The sequence below is a fragment of the Carex rostrata genome, chromosome 6, assembly GCF_964058835.1.
Source record: "Carex rostrata chromosome 6, lpCarRost1.2, whole genome shotgun sequence".
Classification (NCBI taxonomy): domain Eukaryota; kingdom Viridiplantae; phylum Streptophyta; class Magnoliopsida; order Poales; family Cyperaceae; genus Carex; species Carex rostrata.
The window spans coordinates 371838-395811 of record NC_135923.1 but is presented as its reverse complement, the minus strand read 5'-3'; the positions used below and the strand labels follow the sequence as shown (position 1 = coordinate 395811).

The 23974-nt window shown below is 33.5% G+C and overlaps 3 protein-coding genes and 1 non-coding gene across 10 annotated transcripts; 3 read left to right on the top strand and 1 right to left on the bottom strand.

Moving 5' to 3' along the window:
* Window positions 1-43: 43 nt before the first annotated feature.
* Window positions 44-6815, top strand: SULTR1;2 (sulfate transporter 1;2). 7 transcript variants are annotated; one of them, XM_078303927.1, is made up of 14 exons: window positions 44-270; window positions 1779-2129; window positions 2248-2296; window positions 2382-2589; window positions 3028-3202; window positions 3563-3628; window positions 3893-4006; window positions 4170-4286; window positions 4479-4605; window positions 4824-5110; window positions 5452-5642; window positions 5890-5975; window positions 6070-6146; window positions 6442-6815. In XM_078303927.1, exons 2-14 carry the CDS (start codon window positions 1812-1814, stop codon window positions 6589-6591), a joined length of 1965 nt encoding a protein of 654 aa, XP_078160053.1. In that variant the 5' UTR covers window positions 44-270; window positions 1779-1811; the 3' UTR covers window positions 6592-6815. The 7 variants fall into 7 exon arrangements, with proteins under 7 accessions (XP_078160053.1, XP_078160058.1, XP_078160057.1 ...); XM_078303929.1 differs by lacking the exon at window positions 44-270 and adding an exon at window positions 478-513; XM_078303930.1 differs by lacking the exon at window positions 44-270 and adding an exon at window positions 1380-1400.
* A 3083-nt stretch (window positions 6816-9898) lies between these two features.
* Window positions 9899-9982, bottom strand: TRNAY-GUA (transfer RNA tyrosine (anticodon GUA)). The gene is given in 2 exon segments: window positions 9899-9934; window positions 9946-9982. It is a non-coding gene; the product is annotated as a tRNA-Tyr (tRNA).
* A 2405-nt stretch (window positions 9983-12387) lies between these two features.
* LOC144555885 (non-specific lipid transfer protein GPI-anchored 4-like) lies at window positions 12388-14027 on the top strand. The gene is made up of 3 exons (XM_078304321.1): window positions 12388-12823; window positions 12955-12981; window positions 13871-14027. Exons 1-3 carry the CDS (start codon window positions 12418-12420, stop codon window positions 13993-13995), a joined length of 558 nt encoding a protein of 185 aa, XP_078160447.1. The 5' UTR covers window positions 12388-12417; the 3' UTR covers window positions 13996-14027.
* Window positions 14028-15727: 1700 nt separating this feature from the next.
* LOC144555200 (putative WD repeat-containing protein C2A9.03) lies at window positions 15728-21955 on the top strand. Its single transcript, XM_078303440.1, has 9 exons — window positions 15728-15902; window positions 16138-16305; window positions 17523-17609; window positions 19634-19768; window positions 20293-20397; window positions 20885-20976; window positions 21114-21219; window positions 21324-21410; window positions 21520-21955. The coding sequence occupies exons 1-9, from the start codon at window positions 15744-15746 to the stop codon at window positions 21931-21933; spliced, it is 1353 nt and encodes a 450-aa protein (XP_078159566.1). The 5' UTR covers window positions 15728-15743; the 3' UTR covers window positions 21934-21955.
* Window positions 21956-23974: the final 2019 nt, after the last annotated feature.

Genomic DNA, 23974 nt, shown 5'->3' with positions numbered 1-23974 from the left:
TTCCTTCCTTCCCTCTTAAAATAAATTAATCATATATATGCTTATGTCTTCTACAGATTCTGCCTACTTTTCTGTCACTCTAAATTCCTTGCAACATCAATCAATCAACAACAAAAAAGAGAAATTAGACAGTTTCCTTTTCCCCTTTTTGGGATTTTTTTTCTTTGGAGGTGGCCGTGGCAGACAGCAATGTGGGGTCAGATGAATCATGATTGGTGGCTCAGGATTTTCCTGCGTTGAGCTTCTTTGACTTCTCTCTAATTAAAATAGGTTACTATACTTTCAACGACTCTTTTTTCTTTTTCTTTTTACTTTCTAATCCTTAATTCTATTTTATTTATGTTTCTTTTGCTTTGTGCCGATCTTTGATTCTTTTTTATTGGAATATATTTTTGTTTAATTTGTACCTGTTGATTTATTTTTCTTTTTGAAAGAAAACTAAACAATGCGTCTCGTCTCGTTGACTGGTTCTTCTTAATTACTTTTTCTTATTGCCGAATGTTTGATGGAGAGGTAAAATAATTTGGTTTATATTTTAATCTTCAAAGTAGTTTTGATGACGAATGTACTGATGCATGCGTGAAGATGAATTTATATGGTCTCGCCTTTTTCTTCTTTCCTTGTTAATTCTTTGTGCCAGTTGGGGGTGGCTTAGGATTCCTACTAAAATTGTTACGGAATTTCAAAAGTTTCAATGTTGTGTTTGGATGCATGGAGGGTATAAATTAAGGAATTAGAATGAAGCACTTGATGCTTGTACTGATAGTTTGTGCACTGACAACATCAAGACAGCCCCTCTACGGTTGTACCGTACCAGCAGCATGCTGGAAATTAAATGGAAATGCGGAGTAACTTAAAAAAATAATATAAATATAAATAAATGAATAACAAAAAAAAAAAATAGTTTTGTTGATTTTTCCCTTTCTGCCACTGCTACATTGTTGGTATGGGTCACCAGTCGAATATGAGTCTCAAAGCTTTTTTCATCCTCTCTATTTTCCTCTACATTAATTCAGTGTTTCAATTTAGGACCATTTGCATTTTCTTTATGTGTACCAGCCTTTGGTACCAACTACCAAAAACCTGTTGGTTTTTTTTTTTCTTTCTCTCTACCTTAGCAAACTTTCTGGCACACCCCAACAGAGAAGACATATGTTAACTTTTTCTGTTATTATTTCCTTTTACATTCTTTTGGTAAGAAAAAATTGAATAAGCTGCAAATACACATCTTAAAAAAACAATTACAAACTTAATCAAGGAAAATCATGTACACTTTCAACTCCCTACCTAATTCTTTGACTTGGGAAAGTGAAGAAATTTTTGTATGGTGGTAAAGAAAAAGAGTGAACTCTTTTTGACTAAGGAAGTCCAATTGTTATCTCCAACAGTGAACTCTTCAAGTAATTGTAATCTCCAAATGTTTCATTCTTAGGTTGACTTTGGAAATAGTTAAAAGATAGAAAAGGAGTTACAATTTAGTACACCAAATTTGGTTACTCAACTATCATTCATTGAATATCATTCTATTTCACATCCACATACAATACATAGATAGATGCCTCTGTCATAATAATATTGACCAGCCTACTATGCTTGAATCTAGACTCCCTATATATATAAGTGCACATTCTTTCCCTCCAAATGCACCCCCAACACTTCACTAAACTTCTAAACCTAGGTACCACTACTGCAATCAAATAACAAAATAGCCATGCCCGAATTTGAATTTATTATTTTGTTGATAGGCAGGGTTTAACCAATGCATGCTAATTTTGCAGGTTACTAACTCGGAAACTGATTAGCAGCATTGAATGGGTCACTCAGTTACTGACGAATTTGAAAACAGAGGAGAGCAACTGATGGACCAAATTGAAAATGGCCAAACAAAATACAAAGTTGGATTTCCACCCAGAAGGAATTTTATTGGTGAATTCAATGAAAGATTCAATGAAACATTCTTTGCTGATGATCCCTTGCGCCCCTACAAGGACAAACCACTGTCTAAGAAGCTATTGCTTGGCCTCCAATTTTTCTTCCCAATTCTTGATTGGTCAAGGCATTACGATTTGAGAAAATTTAAAGGAGATTTAATTGCTGGGTTAACCATTGCAAGCCTATGTATTCCCCAGGTACAGTTTATCAGTACGAAATGAAGAAAAAAAAAAGGTGTTTTGTTCGTTTTATTTTCGGCTTTAATTAATCTCATCAATTTGTTCTAACATAATATTAATTCCATATGTTTGCTAGGATATTGGCTATTCAAAGCTAGCTAACTTGGATCCGCAATATGGCCTATGTAAGCTCTCTATTTCATTAAGTGCAGATATAATTGGAGATTGAAAACTTGTGTAGATGATAAATCAGGAATTTTGAATTTACAGATTCCAGCTTTGTTCCTCCTCTGATCTATGCTGTAATGGGTAGCTCCAAAGATATTGCAATTGGACCAGTTGCGGTTGTTTCTCTGCTTCTTGGGACACTTCTTCAAGAAGAAATTGACCCGACAAAGAACAAAGAAGAGTACCAGCGTCTTGCCTTCACTGCTACTTTTTTTGCTGGTCTTACTCAAGCAGCCCTCGGGTTTCTCAGGTATCATGTCCAGTTATGAAATTGCTCTAAGAATAGTTCCTTGGAAATTTAACAATGAAATATGCAATTCATAATATATATATCATTTTCAATTTAAATGTTGCTAGCACAACCTTTTTTTTTTATATTAATTCATCGGTTGGTGATATGAGTTTTTAGAATAGTGGTTCCCTTTGTTTCTTCTTGTCCTTTTCTGAATTTGCAAAAGATTCTGTACTGCATACCAAAATCACTAATATTTTTTAAACTAACAAGTGCATAAAAAGATCCTGTGTTTTCGTACTTCTTTTAAATACCCCAGTAATCCCAAATGTGACAAAAAAGAAATGCAAATTTTCTTATCTGTTGCTTTTCATATCAGCTACATGCAACGATTTTGGCCATGACGGGCAAAACACTTAACAGATCTTAACCCTTCTTTGTGCTATAAACATCCAGGTTGGGATTTTTGATAGATTTTCTCTCGCATGCTGCTATTGTTGGGTTCATGGCTGGAGCAGCAATAACCATTGCACTACAGCAACTCAAGGGCTTTCTTGGAATAAAAAAGTTCACCAAAAAGAGTGACATCATATCTGTCATGAAGTCGGTGTGGAACTCAGCTGAGCATGGGGTATGCTATATATTGGTTTAATTGGCAGATGCCTACTTGAACTTTGGATTTTTCTTGCTAGACCAAAATCGGTCAATTGAATAAAAAATGACACAAACTATCCTGAATTTTTAAATGGTCATAGTGGGAAGAGGAAAATAAATTTAAGTGAGGTACCACTCCAAACAATTAACAAACTTAATCTCTTGATCTCACAAAATGATTAAAAAAGTAAGCAACAATTTATGACAAGATAAACAAATGGCATTTTAAAAATGGTATGCAAGCTGTGCGGTTTCTGATATCATACATGAAGTCTGGACAAATTTAGACCACATAATTTATACACTGTCTTTATTTTATTTTATTTTTTTCTTTCAGTGGAATTGGCAAACAATACTAATAGGAGCATCTTTCCTGGTGTTCCTTTTAGCTGCCAGATACGTAGTAAGTAAATATTATGTTCTTTCATGATAAAAGAAATTTTGTTAGAAAATTTTTATTAGGGCCCCTAAAAACTCTCAAATCGGTATTTTTAACCCTGAAAAGTGAGAAATGTCCAGCCTGGTTCAAGTTGAGGAATACCAACTTTTTGGTTTTCATCCTATGCTTTTTAAGGCATTATGATCATTTCTCTTTGTAATCGGTGCTTTTATATGCTTTTATATTGGACATATTTTCTGATTAACTTTAATTTTTAATAACTTACAGGGGAAGAAGTCAAGAAAATTGTTCTGGGTCCCAGCGATTGCACCCCTAATTTCTGTTATCATATCGACCTTTTTTGTGTATATAACTCATGCAGATGAGCATGGCGTTCAGATTGTAAGTCTCCTTGAGTTAAAGAAAAAATATGAAAATTTATACTGTTGATTAGGATTGGTAAAACTAAATATATAAAGAAAAATAATTAGTTTGGAATGTTACCTTAACTGGTATGGTTTCTACAAAGTGCCGTTTGTAATTTGTATCTTCATCTAAATTTTAGGTAAATAATATAAAGAAGGGGGTCAATCCAGCATCTGTGAACCAAATCTACTTCACTGGCTCGTATGCTTTAAAAGGAATGCGAATTGGGGTTGTTGCTGGCATGATAGGCTTGACAGTAAGAAAACCAATTTTATTGAAATTCTTAATTGTTACCTATTGAGGAATTCATAGTATCATCTGTTTCCTATCAGATTAGAAATGTCTTTCATGCAGACTCTCAACCAAGAAATATGTTGCAAAAATGTTAATGAGTTGTTCCTCAATCTTCCTTGGGTAATTTAAACTGACTAGTTATGTGCATTTGTAGGAAGCTATAGCAATTGGAAGAACTTTTGCTGGCATGAAAGATTATCAATTAGATGGAAACAAAGAGATGGTCGCCTTGGGAACAATGAACATCATTGGCTCCATGACCTCATGCTATGTCGCCACAGGTGTGATGAATTATATCAAACTTATTATATACTTGAAGGGACTCTGGTGAATTTCTTTTTGAAAAAGGGCTTTCACCAATTACAGAAAGTTAAAAAGACTTTCAACTGATTCTTGAATGCTGATATGCCAGGGTTTCAGTTTTAAAGAAAAATGTAATCACAGGTGACTTTGCTTTATTTCATGAATTAAAAGAACAACTTTTATTGGCTGATTGCAGGATCTTTCTCTAGATCAGCAGTAAATTACATGGCGGGATGCAAAACAGCGGTCTCCAACATAATTATGTCTATAGTAGTGCTTCTAACCCTGCTACTGATTACTCCTCTCTTCAAGTACACACCAAATGCCATCCTTGCATCCATCATCATCTCTGCAGTAATCGGTCTAATCGACTACAAAGCTGCATTCCTCATATGGAAAGTTGACAAGTTGGATTTTATTGCATGCATGGGGGCCTTTTTCGGAGTTGTATTTGCTTCGGTTGAGATTGGCTTACTCATTGCGGTATGACTATATGACTCAGATTTCATATACATTACAAAACTATGCTACTGGATTGATTACAGGACTATGAATAAGAATCTAAAATAAATACAAGTGTTGTTAGAAATGAGGACAGGAGCAGTGCCAGAAAATAATGGTAGGATGAGAAAATTTTAGGAAGAAGCATAATTTTAGAATTATTTTGAATAACAAGCATAAATCTACAATTTTTCTGGAAAAAACAACAGGAGCATGAATACATTTTTCATCTTCATCCTTCATTGTTTTGTTTAATTTGACTATATAACCATAGTCTTATTATGTTTTTAATTGGAACTAATTATATTTAGAATTTTTTATAGGTTGCAATATCACTAGCTAAGATACTGATTCAAGTAACAAGGCCAAGGACAGCTCTATTAGGCAATCTACCTGGTACAGATGTGTACAGGAACATTGAGCAATATCCGGAAGCAACTAAAATTTCAGGAGTTTTAACTGTGAGAGTCGATTCAGCTATCTATTTCTCCAACTCCAACTATGTCAAAGAGAGGTAATTTATGTGCATATATTAAACTCAGTTGGCTTATTTTTACACAAACCTTTAATTGCGGCATGTCAACTACTGGCAGACTGATGTATTTAATTAATTAATTAGTCCCCAATCATGAATTATATATGATGGCAATGAAGATGATGCCACTCCTTTAGGCACTATCTAAATTTGTAATTTTTCAGTGATTTCATTGATATATTTTATGGAGAAGTTCATTCTGATATTTTGGACCTAATTTTGTTAGAATTCTGAGGTGGGTAAGAGATGAAGAAGAGAAGCTTGAAGAAAAAAATCAACCAAAGTTTAATTTCTTGATCATTGAGATGTCACGTAAGATTTGGCCTGAATTCTCAAACTTAAACTTTCTAATATCATCCTTAAAAGGAATCAGGAAGCTAATTATTTATTGATTTCTACATTTCAGCCGTCACAGACATTGACACAAGCGGTATTGATGCTTTTGAGGAATTGCTCAAGACTCTTAAAACACGTGGTATTCAAGTGAGTTGAACTAGTATTTTTATTCAAAGATTAGCCACTAGTTAGATACTACTCAAGAACACTATTGAAAAAGAAATCAGTTTTGCAACATCAGATTCTATGGAGTAGAACTAGGGTGTTGTTAAGTTCACCAAGTCTCTTCTCTTTCTCTTGGTGAACTTAAGAACACCCTAGTGGCTAGTTCTACTCATGTCTATAACATAATTAATGTATCAGTAAAAGTCAAAAGCATTAAACTAATTAAATGTATTCTTGTGAGATATATAGCTAATTCTCTAAACTTTGAACTTTGCAGCTTATTCTTGCTAACCCAGGCCCTGTGGTGATTGACAAGCTCAGATTAGCCGATTTTACTGAGCATATAGGTCATGATAATATCTTCTTGACAGTTGGCGATGCCGTAAAGGCATGCCTGACAAGAAACGGGATCAATGAAGAACCATGAAACTCTGTGCGTGTACATGCATGTTTCAGCGAGGCAACTCAACGTATGTTTCCTCGGCATAAAGTTTTGAGAAAAATAAAGAGAAAGAGAGAGCAGTGAGAACAAAGAATATACATGCAAGCTAGCTATATATTAGTTAAAATCTTCTTCTTCTTCTTCTTTTTTGATAGAACAAAATTGTGTCGTCTTTTGGCTCTCCTTTAATATTCATGGTTACAAATGTCTCTTCTTTTCTTAATTAATCAACATAAAATTAACCACTCAAGTCAAATGAATTAAAAGGATCTCTTGAGTTATAAACTGGCAATCTAATAAACATAATTTTCATTGAAAATTTGATGGACGCAGCCAGGGTTGAATTTAGAATTTTGTGAATTTAGAATTTTTGTCGGGGAACAAAAAAAAAAAAAAAAATCGGATTTAAATTAAATAATTGGATACTCGATAAAAAAAAAAGGCTTTAACTTGTATTTTTAATGCTGTATCATAATTTAAGAAATTTATTTTAATTTTAACTTGAATTATAAATCATATATTCAGAGGGGGGCAAAAAAAATTTTAAGAGAGGAGGGGAGGTAAAGTCAGTCGGAACTCGGGGCCGATAAATCTCTATTAAAACTCAAAATTCAGGAGGAGGGTGGCAGTTGCGTCCTCAGTCCCATGTGAATCCGCCTCTGGACGCAACACTCACTTCCCTTCTTTTTTTTTCTTTTTTTTTTTTCCTTTTTTTCCTTTTTTTTCCTTTTTTCCTTTTACAAGTGTAATGAAAGCATGCACTACAAGAAAAATACTGATTAATTACAGAACTCATTTGTGTCTACGCCCGCAACAATAGCACATTGGTATATCATCTCCTCCACATTGTAGTATGATAGAAAATGATGTTTTCTTATATAAGATCAAAAAAAAAAAAAAAATTCGGTGATAAATAAAAGAGCTGTTTATAAAATCTGACAGAAAGTTTAAATTTGGAGGGAGCTTAATTTGTAAAGATACTCTTTAATATTCATTGTATTGTTAAATAATTAATCCGCATTTCATTAAATTGTAGCAGAAAGCCATACGCATTATGAATTTAAAAATGACTCATGAACACGAATGAATTATTTTCCTTTATGAATCTTGCATTGAAATGTGAACTCTTGATGTACAAGGCAACTTTTAGCAATAAAAGAAATAAAAAAAATTGAAAGCATGTACACCATCACCATAGTCCCAAATTTGAGATTTATACATTTATCCCTCTAATTATGCAAATAACGAAAGCGCTGAGACAACAATTCCTGCTGCAATGGTGAAGATGGTAACAGGAAATGCCACAGCGAGAGATTCCGGAGGAGATGAAATATCAGATGTTCCCTGCTGGGAAGCAGATGGTCCTGGAACTGAAACAACAAAATTAAGGAAATAATTATTAAAGTCTTGTTGATTTAATTTGTTTCTTTTAATTTGACATATTATAAAATTTTCTATAATAAAATTAATGGTACACATTAATTTAAGAGCTAGCTAGCCTCTACAAATTAAACATGTGATGCTAACTATATATATATATATATATATATATATATATATATATATACATATATAGAGTTAGGCTGGAGTGCTATGGATAGCATAGTGGCCTCTATGCTACGGCTCAATATTCGAGTTTTCAAAATCCAAACCGTCGATCCGAACCGTTCATCTTATTCTCCATATTAATATCTGCTTGGAGACCAAATTTTATAATTTTCTGAATTTTTTTACTATTTATTAAGCCACTTTGAAAATCGCTAATCCAACGGTTTTACTGTTTTGTGCAGCCACCGTTGGATCAACAATTTTGTAAAATACTTAATAAATAGTAAAAAAATTCAGAAAAATGTAAAATTTGGTCTCCAATCAGATATTAATATGGAGAATAAGATGAACGGTTCGGATCGACCGTTTGAATTTTGAAAACTCGAATATTGAGCCGTAGCATAGAGGCCACTATGCTATCCATAGCACCCCAGCCTAACTCTATATATATATATATATATATTTGTTACCAATATAATTAAGAAGCCTAAAATATATATGAAATAAATTGAGAGACAGTGTAGACTGTAGAGTACATGCATGGCTTACCAGCTGCAACAGTAGGAGGACCAAGAAGGGCTGCAATTAATACAATTGAAATTCAATTAATGAATGAATGAATTAATTAAAGTTAAAGAACCTCCAAAAGTAAAACTCTGAAATTTGAATTGCAAATTAATTAAGGCTAAGAAAATAATTAATGGTTTGAAAGAAAAAGAACAAGTTATAACATATATATATATACCTGTGCACTTGGTGGAAGAAGGTAGGGGGAAGGTGCAAGTATAAGGCAAAGACAAAACCTTTGATGTATTCATTGGCGACCCATCATCAGCAGTAACACTACCACCCCATTTAGTAGTTAGTACAGAACACAAACAGGCAACATCTTGTTTGGCTATCTCTCTCAAATCACTGCAACAGCTTGGGCTTGGTTTTGCATGACTACCTGTCAAGTAATCCATGCAAGCAAACATACCTGAAGCATTTAGATCAGAACAAATATCCATGGTTGGTGACTCTGCTGGTGCTGGTGCTGGTGCTGGTGCTGGTGCCTGTGCCTGTGCCTCTACAGGTGCTGGTGCTGGTGTTGCCACTACCAGTGCCGGAGACGGTGCCTGTGGGAGTTTGGGATTACGATGAACCGAACAAAGAAGGGTGTTGGAGAGAGAGAGGAGTAAGAGAGAAAGGAGCATTGGATAGAGAGAGGAGGACGCCATGGAATTAATTAATTAGGAACAGGAGCTCTTTCTTAATTTTCTCTGTTTTTGAAGAAATGGGAATTAATTAATAGTAGGATGGATGGATGGATGGATGGATGTTTTAATTTTATATACTTATTATATATAGTGTTGTTGCATGCGGTTAATTTGTTGTTGTTGTTGTTGTTGAATAGAGACTAGAGACTAGAGACTAGAGACTAGATTGTATTTGAACCATGCATAGATACTACAATTAATAGTTACTTTAGTTATTCCACAACAAATTAACGTATTTTAATTTGTCAAACTGTAGTAGATGTTTTTTTTTTTTTTTTAAATCTAAATTTTACTATAAAAAGGTGATTTCAAGTATCTCTGAAGATTTCGGTTTAAGTTCTTTATTATTGGATAAAATTGAATAAAGTTGTGCCGTTCGTGATAAAAAATAAAAATAAAAAATAAAAAATAAAAAAAAATTTGCTGACTATTTGTTATTGTCATATTGAACACTAATAGAAAAAAAGCTTACAAAAAAAAGAAGTTCCGACCTGCCGGATTCGAACCAGCGACCTAAGGATATCTGAACACACTACAGTCCTCCGCTCTACCAACTGAGCTAAGGTCGGATTGTTAATATTTCTCAACATTTCTATTTAATGTCTCTTTCTCCAGTTGCAGCATACCATTAATTTAATAATGTGGTTGATATATATATAGACTATAGAGAGTTAGAGACACATCTAAATATAATATGTCATACACTCATACCCTGATAATTACATATCCCCGACTGTTCCCCACAAAACTTAATTTATACCGATCGAGTTTCTATGAGTTGGTACTTTAATATTTAACAATTTCTACATACATTATCCACCAATTTTTAGAATAAATACCAAAAATGTTAAGATTCCTCTAAACTAATTAATTTAGATCTGCTGTACATGTACTCTATAATATGTCTAAATTTATTCTATGTAAAATAAATGGAATAGGTGTCACTTCACTGGATGCTATTATGAACTTTGGATAGATGAGGTTGATAACTTCAAATTTCAAATTCAAATATCAAAATAAAACTGTTAGATTCTATCTATATCATTTTCTATACGCACATATAAAAAATTGTAACATTTTGATTGGTATCAAGAGCTTACAAAAATACATTGATATTAATAAATTCTCAACATTAATTTTTCAACTTATTGATTCGTATAAAATTAAAACTAAAAAATCATGAATTTTTATGTTAATGTAGAGAAAATAATGTAGATCATATTTAACGGTTTTATTTTAAAATATAAGTTTAAAAAAAGTTGTTACTAGAAAAGAAAAAAAAATGGAAGCATCATAATAAAGATACACACACAAAATATTTTACTCGACTATTTATAAAATCAATAGGATGAAATTATAAAGCAACATAAAGATGAGCGCCTCGAGTATTTTTTTTCCTTGGCGAATTAATGTTGATAGACCTAAACTTAACTTGAAATAACGTCTTAGTAGAGAATTTTTTAACTTTAAATGTATTACTATTTTGAGGAGGGTTCAAATGTCTTTATTTTTTGTGCCTCCATCATGCTTTCATTTTTAAAAACTTAAATAACTCAAAGTTTAAAACTTAAACGTCAAAATAAAACAGTTAGATGTGATTTATGTTATTTTCTCTATGCACTCATAAAAAATTATCATATTTTGATTTTGTTTTTATGTGAATCAATAAGTTAAAAATTATCTACATTAGTATGCATTTTTAGAAGCCCAAGATGACAACCAAAACAAAGTTGAAATATCATAATTTTTTACACATGCATAGATAAAATGATGTAGTTCATATCCAATGGTTTATTTTGAATTTTAAGATTTACATTTTGAGTTATTCAAGTTTTTAAAAATGAAGGCATGATGGAGGTACAAAAAATGGAGGCATTTGAACCCTCTACTATTTTGTGATGTTTAATAAAACATAAGGTACTTTTTACAGTTAATATTATTATTGACTGATGATGATTTGATTTTAAGTTTGCATTATCTATCATATTAATAAAGAGTAAGGCTTCAGTGCTATGGATAGCATAAGGACATTCATACTACGACCTCAAAAACATATTATATAAACTTCAAACTTCGATTTAGGTAACTCAATAAATTGGTTATATAATAATCTCGTAGAATACCAATTTTTACTATTTGTGGAATTTTTTTACTATTTTTTTTATGATTTATGAAAGATGACAATAAATAGCTTAAAATATTGACAATTTTCCTTTGTGGTTTGTTATTTTTTGTTTTGAATGACGCTGGTATATGTCCTTTCTATTAGTAAGCCCATTTGGATAGATAATGTATTAATTTTGTTATATTATATGGAATCATTATTGACCTTTTGTTTTCCAATTGTTACCAATAATTTTTTTGTGAAATATATATAACTTATTTCAATATTTAGTATACTTTTTAAAATGTGGATTACTGTCTATATATTGATTTTTTTTTTTTAAAAATGATATTAAATGTGCAATAATTTCTTTGGATACAATTGACTCATGTCTAAAAAATCCATGTCCTTAAAGATTTGAAAGAGATATTTCCAATGAACCAAATGAAAGAATTTTTGACAATCTGGAAACGGGAAACCTCTTATTTTTGGAAGAAAAATAATTTATGGTTCCTTTGGGAATATTGGTATGTTAATTTGTTGGTCAGTATTTGAAGGAGAAATTAATTAATTAATTAATGCGGCAAGCTCTGAATCAGAGACTTTTGCTTGCGCTTCTCTTCTCTCCAAATATTACTATTAATTCAATTAAGGGGATTATCCCCCGTCCCCAAGTAATAATGCTGACCTGGCTCTCATTTAATGCTGTCAAATGAGGTCATGCTATGGCCCATAATGGCCCACACCACATATGTGTATAGATCTAAATTTCTGGCCCACATACTCTACATAATATATAGAATATATAGATTGTAGAATGGAAACCCCAAAGCGGCAAATTAAGCCTCCTAACAAACCAACGCAGTCTTCCCTCTCTCCCTCTCGACAGCATATATATCCATGGCGTCGAAACCTACAGCAGCACCAGTACTTGTCCTCTCTATCCTCTTCCTCTCTCTCATCTCCAATACTACTAGCGCACATGCACCTGCACCTGCGCCTGCACCTGCACCTGCACCTGCACCTGCACTGCCTGCACCAGCACCGGTACAAGGTGACTGTAGCACATACCTAGCTGATATGGCCGATTGCATTGACTTTGTTGAACAAGGCAGCAATTCGACAAAGCCAACTGCAAGCTGTTGTACTGGTTTGAAAAAGGTTGTAAGAGAAAACGAGAGGTGTTTGTGTGATGCACTTGGTAATAGTCAAGATTATGGGATCAAATTGAATATGTCCAGGGCTGTGTCTATGCCATCTGCTTGTGGGGTAACCACACCTAGTTCTACCAACTGCAACACTACATGTATATATGTTTCTATTTTATTTATTTGTTTCATAAAGATCGACAAGATTAATTAATCTAATTTCATCTTAATTAATTGGTTTGATGCATGGTATTTAATTTGGTTTCCCTGCATATATGCATGCATGCAGTTTCTGTTGCTCCTGCTATTGCTCCAGGTATGTAACTCTACACTATCATTCAATTTATTGATTTATATATATTAATTTGTTAGTATTTATAAATTATTAGTTTAATTATCTGCGCATGAAATAACAGGGAAATTAATTAAGGAACTGTATGTTCTTTCAAAGTTTAATTTTGCCCATACCTACCCCTAATTAAATATTATATATATATATATATATATATTGGGTAGTGGGTACATTTATTAACCTGGGTAATGGGTGGAAGCGTTGCATTGGAATTAATTTCTTTGTCATATATATCCCGATCGATCGAATTAAATGGGAAATTAAACTTAAACAGAATTCGATGGAACACATCATAAATGCCATAGAATAATTCAAAATTGGCTCTTGAGACTGGTGCACCGTTCAACAGAAAATTTAACAGAAGGCATTAATTGACATACAAAAAAAAAGTCAAAACATGCATGGTACGTATAATATATAATTAGGTTCAGGTAATTGAATGTTTGATGTGTTCCAATTTATTGCAATGTTCTGTATATAGCTAGAAAAATGATAGAACTATTTATTAATTAATTGATGTCTGATCACATGGGATGGGTTTCTAATTAATTATGAAGCTAGCTAGCTATAGGATACTAAAAGTATGTATATTAATTTAAGGTTTGGTAATTTGAAAAGGTGGTGATATCTCACAGCTAGATTTGTCACTAATTAACCGACACAATTTCATTCATAATATTCATAAATTTAGTTTACAAATTTGGCCATCATTAATGATTTTTAAAATTTTCTTGAATCTGGTGTTACATATATATATATATATATATGTACCTTAAACTTCCAATCTAATAAATTAATCATTGGATGCTGTTGTTTTAATTTGTTATATATATTTTTGTTATTATATATCCAGTTCCGGAATCATCAGGGTCCCAATCTCCACCTGCAGTGTACTCTATCGCCGTGACGCTGATTCCGGTCTCCGCCTTTGCCGTTTCTGCAGGAATATTTGCCATCGCTTTGCATTTAATTTTGTAATTGGATATATATATAGTTTAATAGCTAGATGCATGGTTGCGAGCTTAATTTGGATGAACTAGAAATATTTTATAAATTTTGAAAACATTAATTAATTTGCTATCTGCCTATCTGTATTGTATTATCAGATCGAGATGGATTCGGTTGATATATATAAAAATGAAATGTTTTCATCTGTATCTATTTTGGTCTTAATTTGTTTGATGGCCTTAATTTGCATATTTTATTTTATATTATTTGTTATAACGGTAATTAAGTGGGGTTTTGCTGCTTGAAAACCCTTGAAAAACTCTTATTTTACTTGTACCGTTCGTCTTTATTCGCTCAAGTTTATTTTATTTTATTTTTATTTTAGCTCGCCATTAGGCCCGTTATAAGCAAAACACTTTTGATTAGCGGCCCAAATAAATGGCCCACATTACATATCAATATAATATATATCATTCAAATTCAATATTCCAGAGACCAGCACTAGCAGGACTGCGGGGGCGGTGACAGTCATTAATGCCGAACTAATCCTTTCGTTTTTATCTAACAAGAAAATAAATAAATAAATAAAAATAAAATATAGATAAAATTGACGCCGTTAAGTAGTACGTGGCAGTTTTAATGTAGGTGAGTCTCCACGTAGTCTGGTGGAATTGTTAACGACTAGCACGTAGCAAGCGATGGTCACATGTCAAATAATACTGAAACTGAATAGTGAATAATGAATATCGATCTCGTCGGCACGTATAATCTCTATTTGAGTAGACCATTCACATTCACCAACCAAATAATACTGAAACTGAATAGTGAATAATGAATAATGAATATCGATCTCGTCGGTCCCATCAAAAATTTAATGCCGACGAAGAATTGAGCTGCTGTTACTGTCGCCACAACGACCTGCATTCTCATTTTCAGATTCATCCGTTCCGTCCGATCCAAAACGCACGGCACGGATCATAATTAATCTATCAACATCTACTAAAATACAACTCTGATTTGATCAGATCGGACGGATTCAGTGTTTTGCTTTTCTTCGCGAGAATAATATCTAACAACGAACCGACGAAGAATGGCCAGAACCCAGAAGGCCACACTGCAACAGCATAAGAGTGGGTCCCACCCCACTAAGGTACTCTTTCCCGACCTATGTATCTATTTTTATATTTTGTCTACTTCTACTTGTTATAAAGCTAGGGTTAGCTTTTTGTCCTTTTTGCTTTTGGGTCCAACTTCTTCTTCTTCTTTTCTTCTACCACCCTCCATTCAATCTATCGATTGTCTTCTCCTCACCTCTTGAATTCTCTCAAATAGAATCCAAATAATATCTCCTTCTCAGCCTCAGCCTCAGCCTCAGCCTCAGGTAAGATCATTTACCATCTATTTACACTGTTTGCTCTCTGTTTTCACAAGGTCTCCATAATCCTCGACCTTTTTCACCGTAGATGTATTTTGCTTAACAACATACATACATACATGCATGCATGCATGCATACAATGACGTCTAATTCTTCAAAATCACCCTTACTTATCCTAATTTCATTGTTCCTGCTCCTCAAATCCCCCCGTTTTAAATAAGTTTTACATAATTCAGACAAATTAATTTAATTTAATTTAATTTAATTTAATTTTTGTAGCTACAACCTACAACCTACAATTAAGGTGAGAGAGCAAATTAGGCAAAATTATTATAGAGAATTCTTGTCTATTTATTATTTCTCACTTTATGCTTTATATACTCCAGTAAGTAAACGATTGAGATGGCAGCGGCGTATTTAAATGACTTGGAGTATTTGGAGGATGACCTCAATGGAATGTTTGATTTTGATAACTTGGCGGATGATGGTTTTGGTTTCGACATGCATGATCATCTCCATGAGGACCTTCATGCAGAGATAGTAGATTATTTTCACAACCCAGTATGTCTACCCTTTTCTATTATTTACATCTTATCTTTATTCAAAAAAGTTCTCCATTGATTGGCTCTCGTCAGAATCCTACCTGTTGGTATAGTCATGTCTTGTCAGATCTACCATTTCCAAGTTTAGCCTGAATCCATTTTCCAAACCTCAATTAAACCCAGTTTGCAACTGAGATTGGGCCTGAAAGTTCAGTTGAAAAACATGTATTAAAAGATGCCATTATACTTTTCAGGATAGGCAACAAAATGATACATCAGCCACAGAGTACAGAAATGGGAAAGACATGCAAGGGATACCATGGAAAAGATTGAACCGTAGAAGGGATGACTTCCGTACCACAAGGCTTAACCGGTACCAGAACTTTGAGTCTCTCTCGATACCACGTGACAACCTGAAAAAGGTAACCTTGTAAAAATAACTTGGTTGTATGCATGTCCTGTTTTTGAAGATGTTCTTACACAAAGTCTCGAAATGTTGCTAAAATTCTGCTTGTAAATCTGCCAATTTTTTATCAATTGATATAAAAGCAAAGGAAGCAACTTGATTACGTGGTTTCGTGGTTATATGAAAGTACCTATATTTATGAATAGCCTTTTGAACCTCAGGGCATGTTGAAATCCCTCAAACCACACCAAGCCTTCCAAATTTAGGAGCTCCATTATCATCGGCTGAGCTCCAATATTCATGAACCTTAGTGCCTCTCTAGAACCTTAGGATAGACTGAGGCAACAATTTTATGAAATTCCCCATGGATATAATCTCGCTAGACAGCCTGGTTTTTTTCCTTTTACAACCTCATGCTTGTCGCCATCTGACTTAAATAAGCTAGGTATGGCACTCGAGAGACAAGTATGAAAATTTGTAGGATGTGATTATTTCTAGAGGAGGGTTCAAATGCACCCAAATTTTTGTGCACCCAAATGCACCTTATCCTTTTTCTTCGTTGTTAAAGTCCGAATAGTCAATCCGAACCGTTAGATGCGATCTATATATTAAGATGTGCTTGGAGACCAAATTTCACATTTTTTGGAATTTTTTTACTATTTATTAAGCCACTTTGAAAATCGCTGATCCAATGGTTCAGAAAATGTAAAATCAGTGATTTTCAAAGTGGCTTAATAAATAGTAAAAAAATTTCAAAAAATGTAAAATTTGGTCTCCAAGCACATCTTAATATATAGATCACATCTAACGGTTCGGATTGACTGACTATTCGGACTTTAAAAACGAAGAAAAAGGATAGGGTGCATTTGGGTGCACAAAAATTTGGGTGCATTTGAACCCTCCTCTTATTTCTATAAATTATTGTTAACTGGTTGTTCATTAGCTGCGCATTTAAAGAAGTTGATTGTATCAGTTGCAAGTATGAGAAATGGTACGCCTATTCCTCTAAGTGAGTACATTATCGGTTTAAATTTTCAAGTAAATCTGAAGAAAGAATGTATGATATTGAACCTTACCAGTATGATACACAAAAAAATTGTCACTGACTTGGGTATTGAACCTTACCAGTACCAATCAAGAAGAAAAATTTCAAGGTCTGGTTGGTACCAACCCATTAGTGGACCTGATCTGCATGGCATTGGCTTCTGTGCTAAGTTGTACTGTGTTCTGTAGGAATTGAAGAAAGTACAAAGGCAAAATACATTCTATGATTTTCAGTTCAATACACGGTTGGCCAAGACTACTATTGTGCATTTTCAGGTGTGAACATATATTCTTTTTTGTTAGATTGTTTTCTCATCATATAAGTTTGTAGTAGTAATACAACATTTATTCAAAGTCCTTTAAAGGTATTTTTGTTTATTCAATCTATGTTTTTTCCTTTTCGTATGCATATATGTTTTCAATTAAGGAGTCCCCCTATGCACTATTCGTATGCAGATATGTACCTTCAATTGGAGTCTCCTTATTCAGTATTTGTATTATTGACATTCTGAGAATAAATTTTAAACAGTGGTCACCGGTGTTATGTAATATAATATTTCTTAGAAGGTTAAGCTGTTCTTTGTTTTATATAAATAGGGAGAAATTTGGTTTTGTTTGACAACCTTGTGGATCTTGTAATACATTTAGTCCATCAGTATGTTCTGTGGGGCTGGATGTTACAGCTAGACTATACTTCTAAGGTCATGAATTTCATACCGGTGCAATTTCTTATGTAATTATCTAGATATCTCTCTTCTTCTTTTTGGGTTAAGTAATTTATTTTTGCATGCATGTTCTTAATCTTGTTGTTCAAAATGACAACCCAAAAAAAAAAAAAAGTTGACCTGACAAAACATCCATAAATGGTATTATTATCTTTGTTAGCAATGTATCTAGCTATCCTGAAATGAATCGGCTTAAATGACCCCTCAATACTTGAAAAGTGGAAGTCCAAAATTCTAACCTGTTGTATGTACTCACAAGACTATTTTCAGTACACAGAAGACAGTTGAACTGCAAAATGACCTAACTACTCTTGCTCATACTTAAACTAAGTAGTTTGGTTTTAATTTAACTTGGGACATTCTACGAAGATGACAACTACTCTTGCTCTCTCAGTGGAAGGAGGTGTAACTTTATATTAATTTATCCTCTATAAGTGAAAAGGGGGTGAAACCTCAATTATGTTATAGTAGATTATGCATTTTCCATCATTATGTTCTTATGTTTGCAGATATCTGTCAACAATTGTAATGGTGGGATGGGTTGAACTAATTGCCAACTTGTGAACAATTTTGTGGCCTAATTTTGATGGTACTTACCCGAAAAAGAAATGAAATTTTGATTTCCTCGAGTTCTTTTCCACAAGTTCTATACAAAGATAAATTAATGTTTGCTGATTTTAGTTACCTTGTCTATCATACAGACAAAATAGAAAGTTCTATGTTGTTCTCTAATTTGAAGCCTCATAACATGTATTATATTTGCTTATTATATCCTACTTATCTTATTAGTAGGATAATGCTGTAATATCACATATTCACATGTTCTCTCTGGAAACATGGGCATTATCAGATTACCTCTGAACTAGGCGGTGGTGCAGTTAATAGAGACACCTTTTGGAGATGGCATGATAGGATGTTTTAAGGACTGTTCATGTGTTTATGTGTCTGTTTGTTTGTGTTTAATATCTCACACGCTGGGATTTCATAACTACATATCATGGAGATGCTTTTGCTTCCACAATCATTTCTACCCTAAAACCTCATAATATCAGGCATACAATGAAATATGTGAAATTTATCTTTAAAACAGTTGTTGTTCAGTGTAGAGAGGACTATGGAGGTGCAATTTGGGAAATTTTGTTGGGAAAAATAAAAATGATGTCTATGTTTAAAGGGACCAAGATTTCACATGATATTTCGAGGATTCTCAGGGATGGACATAAAAGTTGCTCATTGTATATGCTTTTTCCCTTGTATGTGGTTGTACTTATATTGTATATTGGGCATTACTTATTTGATTGGTGTTTTTCATACTAATCTGAAGGTTTTACATGACAAAGTTTAATATGTGCATCCTGCAGTATGTTTTATTTACCATAGTGGAAAGGAAATATGTGCCTTGTATTTTTGTATATTTAATTATTTTTATATTCTCTGTTAACATAATTCATGCAATATAATCCAAAATGAGCATAGCAATTGCATTTGAAGTTTATCTCTAAATTGGAAGTTCAAAATATATGCAAAATGTTGAAACACTGTTGACTGATATCATAATTGCACATTGTTTAACAGCTGAGAAACCTTCTGTGGGCCACATCAAAGCATGATGTGTACATGGTGTGCAACTACTCAATCATGCACTGGTCACCTCTTCTCAAAGAATGCCATGAATTGCTGAATGTCTCCGGACCAGTTGTCCCCACTCAGGTACTTCTGGTACATTGTCAAAACTATGGCAAGGGACCTGTGTAACCTTGAATATCTTTTTCCCAAAAGATAAAAAAATAAAAAATATAAAAAAAAGATAAAAAAATCTTGGTGCAGTGCATCTCATTTGTTTCTGTTTGGAAATGATGATCAACTAAGCCTTTTTTTTAGGAATTGACCTGGGAACATTTTTGGTGAAACTGAAACTCAAATGATGTATTGGCTTTATTATTTTTTAACTGTTAGGGAAATAAAACCATCTTGATTTGCAATGTTCTAAGATTTCATATTGCATATTTTTCCAATTGTTTTCATGTGTACCATTGATGCACGCATAACATCATCGCTTTCCTAAATTTTTTTGTAGAAGGCGGAAGTTTACTCTCCTTTTATTGCATCCATAATGAGAAAACCCTAGTAGTGGTTAGGTTATAAAGGATTTTTTTTATGCTTTTGTGTAGCTAATAGAGAGCACACATGAAACTGACCTTGTTTAAAAGATCCCTTCTTTTTTTTATTTGTAGAAGTCAAGTGGGGCATGTAATCTTAACCGGGTACAAATATGCGCCATGGCTGTGAAAGATGATTTTTTGGCTGCTGGTGGTTTTCGTGGTGAACTTATTTGTAAGGTATGTTTCATGGAATCTGTGGTTACCTATCATGCAAAACTTATTAATGTCTGCATGTCTGGCCTGTACCAGAGAAAAATAGCATGTATGTTTCCTATTTTTGTGCGTTCAATCAAGGAGATATTCCAATCAACCTGTCAACTGTTTGATGAAGCCTTGCAGTTCGTCAAATTAGGATCATTGGGATTGAAAGCGTTTATAAATTGCCCTCTGAAATTCCTTTTCTTTATTCATTTATGAATCTCAGTTTAGCGTAATGCTTAAAATGTAATGAAAACATTGTCAGATCTATAGTCCTGTTTGTTCAGTGCTTAGATTAAAATGGAGGTATTTAGTCATATGGCTGAAAGAAGCATATGTAAATTATAAAATTTTCATTGGGAGTAATCTTTATGAAGTTGAAAGAAAGGGGCATATGTAACCTGTATTTGATTTGATTCTTATTCTAACAATCTACACTTATTTTTTGAATTTTTTTTATTGGCAGTATCTTAACGAACCAGGGGCCATATTTTGTACAAAACTTACTGAGGATGACAATGCTATTACCAACTCTGTTGATATTGCTCGGTCTCCAAGGTATGCAACTCAACTATTACACTTAGACTTAGTCATCTATTCTAGAGTTTAAGGTCCCTTGGCATTTCAAATAAAAGTTGCGGTACAGAAATTCACAAAACAACACTCTGAAAGTTTAGATTTTTTTTTTTTTTCAGCGGGGCTGGTCGTGTGATTTGTGGTAACAACGACTCCTTCGTGCGAGTTTTGGATACTGACAAGTTCTCCCTTCTCAACCGCTTTCCCTTCCCCTGGTCTGTTAATGTGGGTATACTTGTCTGATAGTGCTTAGCTGTATTTTGTATCTGTGTTTATTTGTTTAATTTTAACATGTGTGTTGTGTGTTGTTGTTTGTGTTTTGTTATCAGAGTACATCTGTTAGTCCTGATGGAAAGCTACTAGCTGTGCTCGGAGACAGCCCTGATTGTTTGACAGCTGATCCCCAATCAGGAAAGGTATATATATTTACCATGCATTGTGGTACACTTGTATACCAATACAGATCATTCAAAGTTTTTTACTACTGACTGATATCATTATTGAATGCAATTATTTAATCTTTAGGTGGTTTCAACTCTCAAAGGGCATTTAGACTACTCTTTCTCCTGTGCATGGCATCCGGCTGGACACATCCTGGCCACTGGAAATCAAGACACCACTTGCCGTTTATGGGATGTCAGGTACCCATCAGAATCCCTAGCAGTGTTGAAAGGCAACATGGGTGCTATTCGAGGCATCAAATTTTCTTCTGATGGGAATTTCATGGCCATGGCTGAGGCAGCAGATTATGTGCATGTGTATGACACGAAAGCTGAATATTCAACTGCTCAGGAGATGGATCTTTTCGGGGAGATTTCGGGGATGTCATTCAGCCCTGACTGCGAGTCTCTCTTTGTTGGGATAGCTGACCGAACCTATGGTAGTTTGATAGAGTTCAAGAGAAGACATCAGCACAGTTATCTTGACTCCTACTTCTAAGTGAATTGTTTTGGCTCCTTTTTTTTTGTTTTTTTTTAAACCTTCGCAGAGGTTGCGAAATCGTGAGAGGGGCGAACTCTGGACTTTTAGGTAACCACAATCCTGGGACTTTTTTTTCGTAGCGGACTGTGGTTTCCTTGTGTTTTTTGCTTAGCTACAAAAAGTTTTGTTTTGTTTTGTTTTGTTTTCTCGTGTACATAAGTTTTTATTTAGAAACGAGTATATATATGAAATCATCCCTTGTATAGCGATGAGATGTGTTTCTGTACATTTTGTGCCCTGTGAAGAAAGAAAAAGGAGAACATTTTTGTGTTTGCTTTGCACTCATTTTGTTGGATGATTGTGGTTTGGTGAAATTTTATGTGCGATAGTTTTGACTCAATATTCTTAAAATAAAGTGTGCATTCATTTTGTAGGAAGTTAACAGTAGAACACCTTATGGCAGTGTGCGTACTCATAAGAGATGTCTTTTTTTTTTTTTTTTTTTTTGAGAGAGAGAGAGAGAATAGATGTCATGTGAAATATCAAGGCGGTTTATATGGAAAATATACTTTGTTGAAATTTTATTTCGGGATAAAAGTTCAACAAAGGCATGTATTGAATTTTGTAATTTTTCATTTGTGTATTTCCATACAAATCATTGTGTCACAATAAAGTTAAAGCTCTTGTTTTGAAGTTTAAAAAATTGAAACTAAAATATCTCTGATGGATCCCTGTTGTTGGATTTGTGCAGTTTTTCTCCAGCGCTACTTTCTTTCGGCCCGGGAAGACAAATTAGGCCCTTTTAGGCCCCCATTTAATGATCTGGTGGTTGTTCGGTTGTGCTGTTTGCTCGTATAATTTTGATCTGCGAAAATTTATAATCCAATATTTGTTCTCATTTATTTTGTTTAGTTTCATCAAATTAAGACTGCTAAAGAAAAGGCAATGGATGATGGATGATGGATGATGGATGATGGATTGGCAATTAATCCTAAATTTGAATTAATTGTATTGTATATTTGTATAGCACATAATTCACATGCAGGAATTAATTTGGCCCTCATTAGTATCTGCCAATCTGCCATCTGGAGTCTGGACCTAAAAAGCTGGTTTCAACTTTGAACTTTGAACAATAAATAAATAAATAGTCAGCTTTTTATGCAGGACTTGGTCTTTGCTCTTTGGCACAACTTAGCAAGTACAACCTAACATGCATCAATGCATTGCATGCGCCTAAGAATTCAATTCAAAGATCTCTCTCCCTCTCTCTCTCAAGTCTCAACCGCATGCATATAATTAAAATAAAAATATATACACTCTTTCTTTTCACTTTTTGACGTACAATTATTCTTGCATACTCAAATAGAGTAGCTAGCTAGCTACGGATCTTTTGATTGCTCATTACTTAATAGGGTTTAGGCACGTGTCAAATTCAAATCTCATGAAAAGAACAAACTAATGAATACACCAACAACCCGACAAACGAAATTAAGAAAAAAAAATTTAGGATGCATTTGGATCTTCAAACAAATTCATAATGTACATCTTTTAAATCAGTATGAAATTAATTACTAATTCATTTTGTGAAACTTAATTTGCTTATTTAATTTGTGTTATTCTAACGAGCTTAATGTCAGGTTGGCATAATATTATTGATACATGCACTGTCAATAACAAATCAAACATACCCATAGAAGAATAAGTGCATTTTAACTATCTAATTGCGCATTTTAAGGAATAGCTTGACTCAAGATATATAATAAATTAAGTGCAAGTTGTGGATCGATGCATTTGAACTGTTGAACTGGCCGAGTTTGAAGTTTGAACAGCCTAGCTAGCTAGCTAGCTAGCTAGAGCATGCATGCATAAAGATTAAAGATTAAAGGTGGTGAACATCTAACTTCTTCTGCAAGAATATTACTAACTAATTAATATATGCACAAAATTCTAGAAGAGATCAATAGACAAATTAATTGATTGTGGGTCTTAATAATTTATAAGGTCTGAAACGAAGACTTTCCCCAAGCATGCAGCATGCATATATGTTAAAGGCGATTTC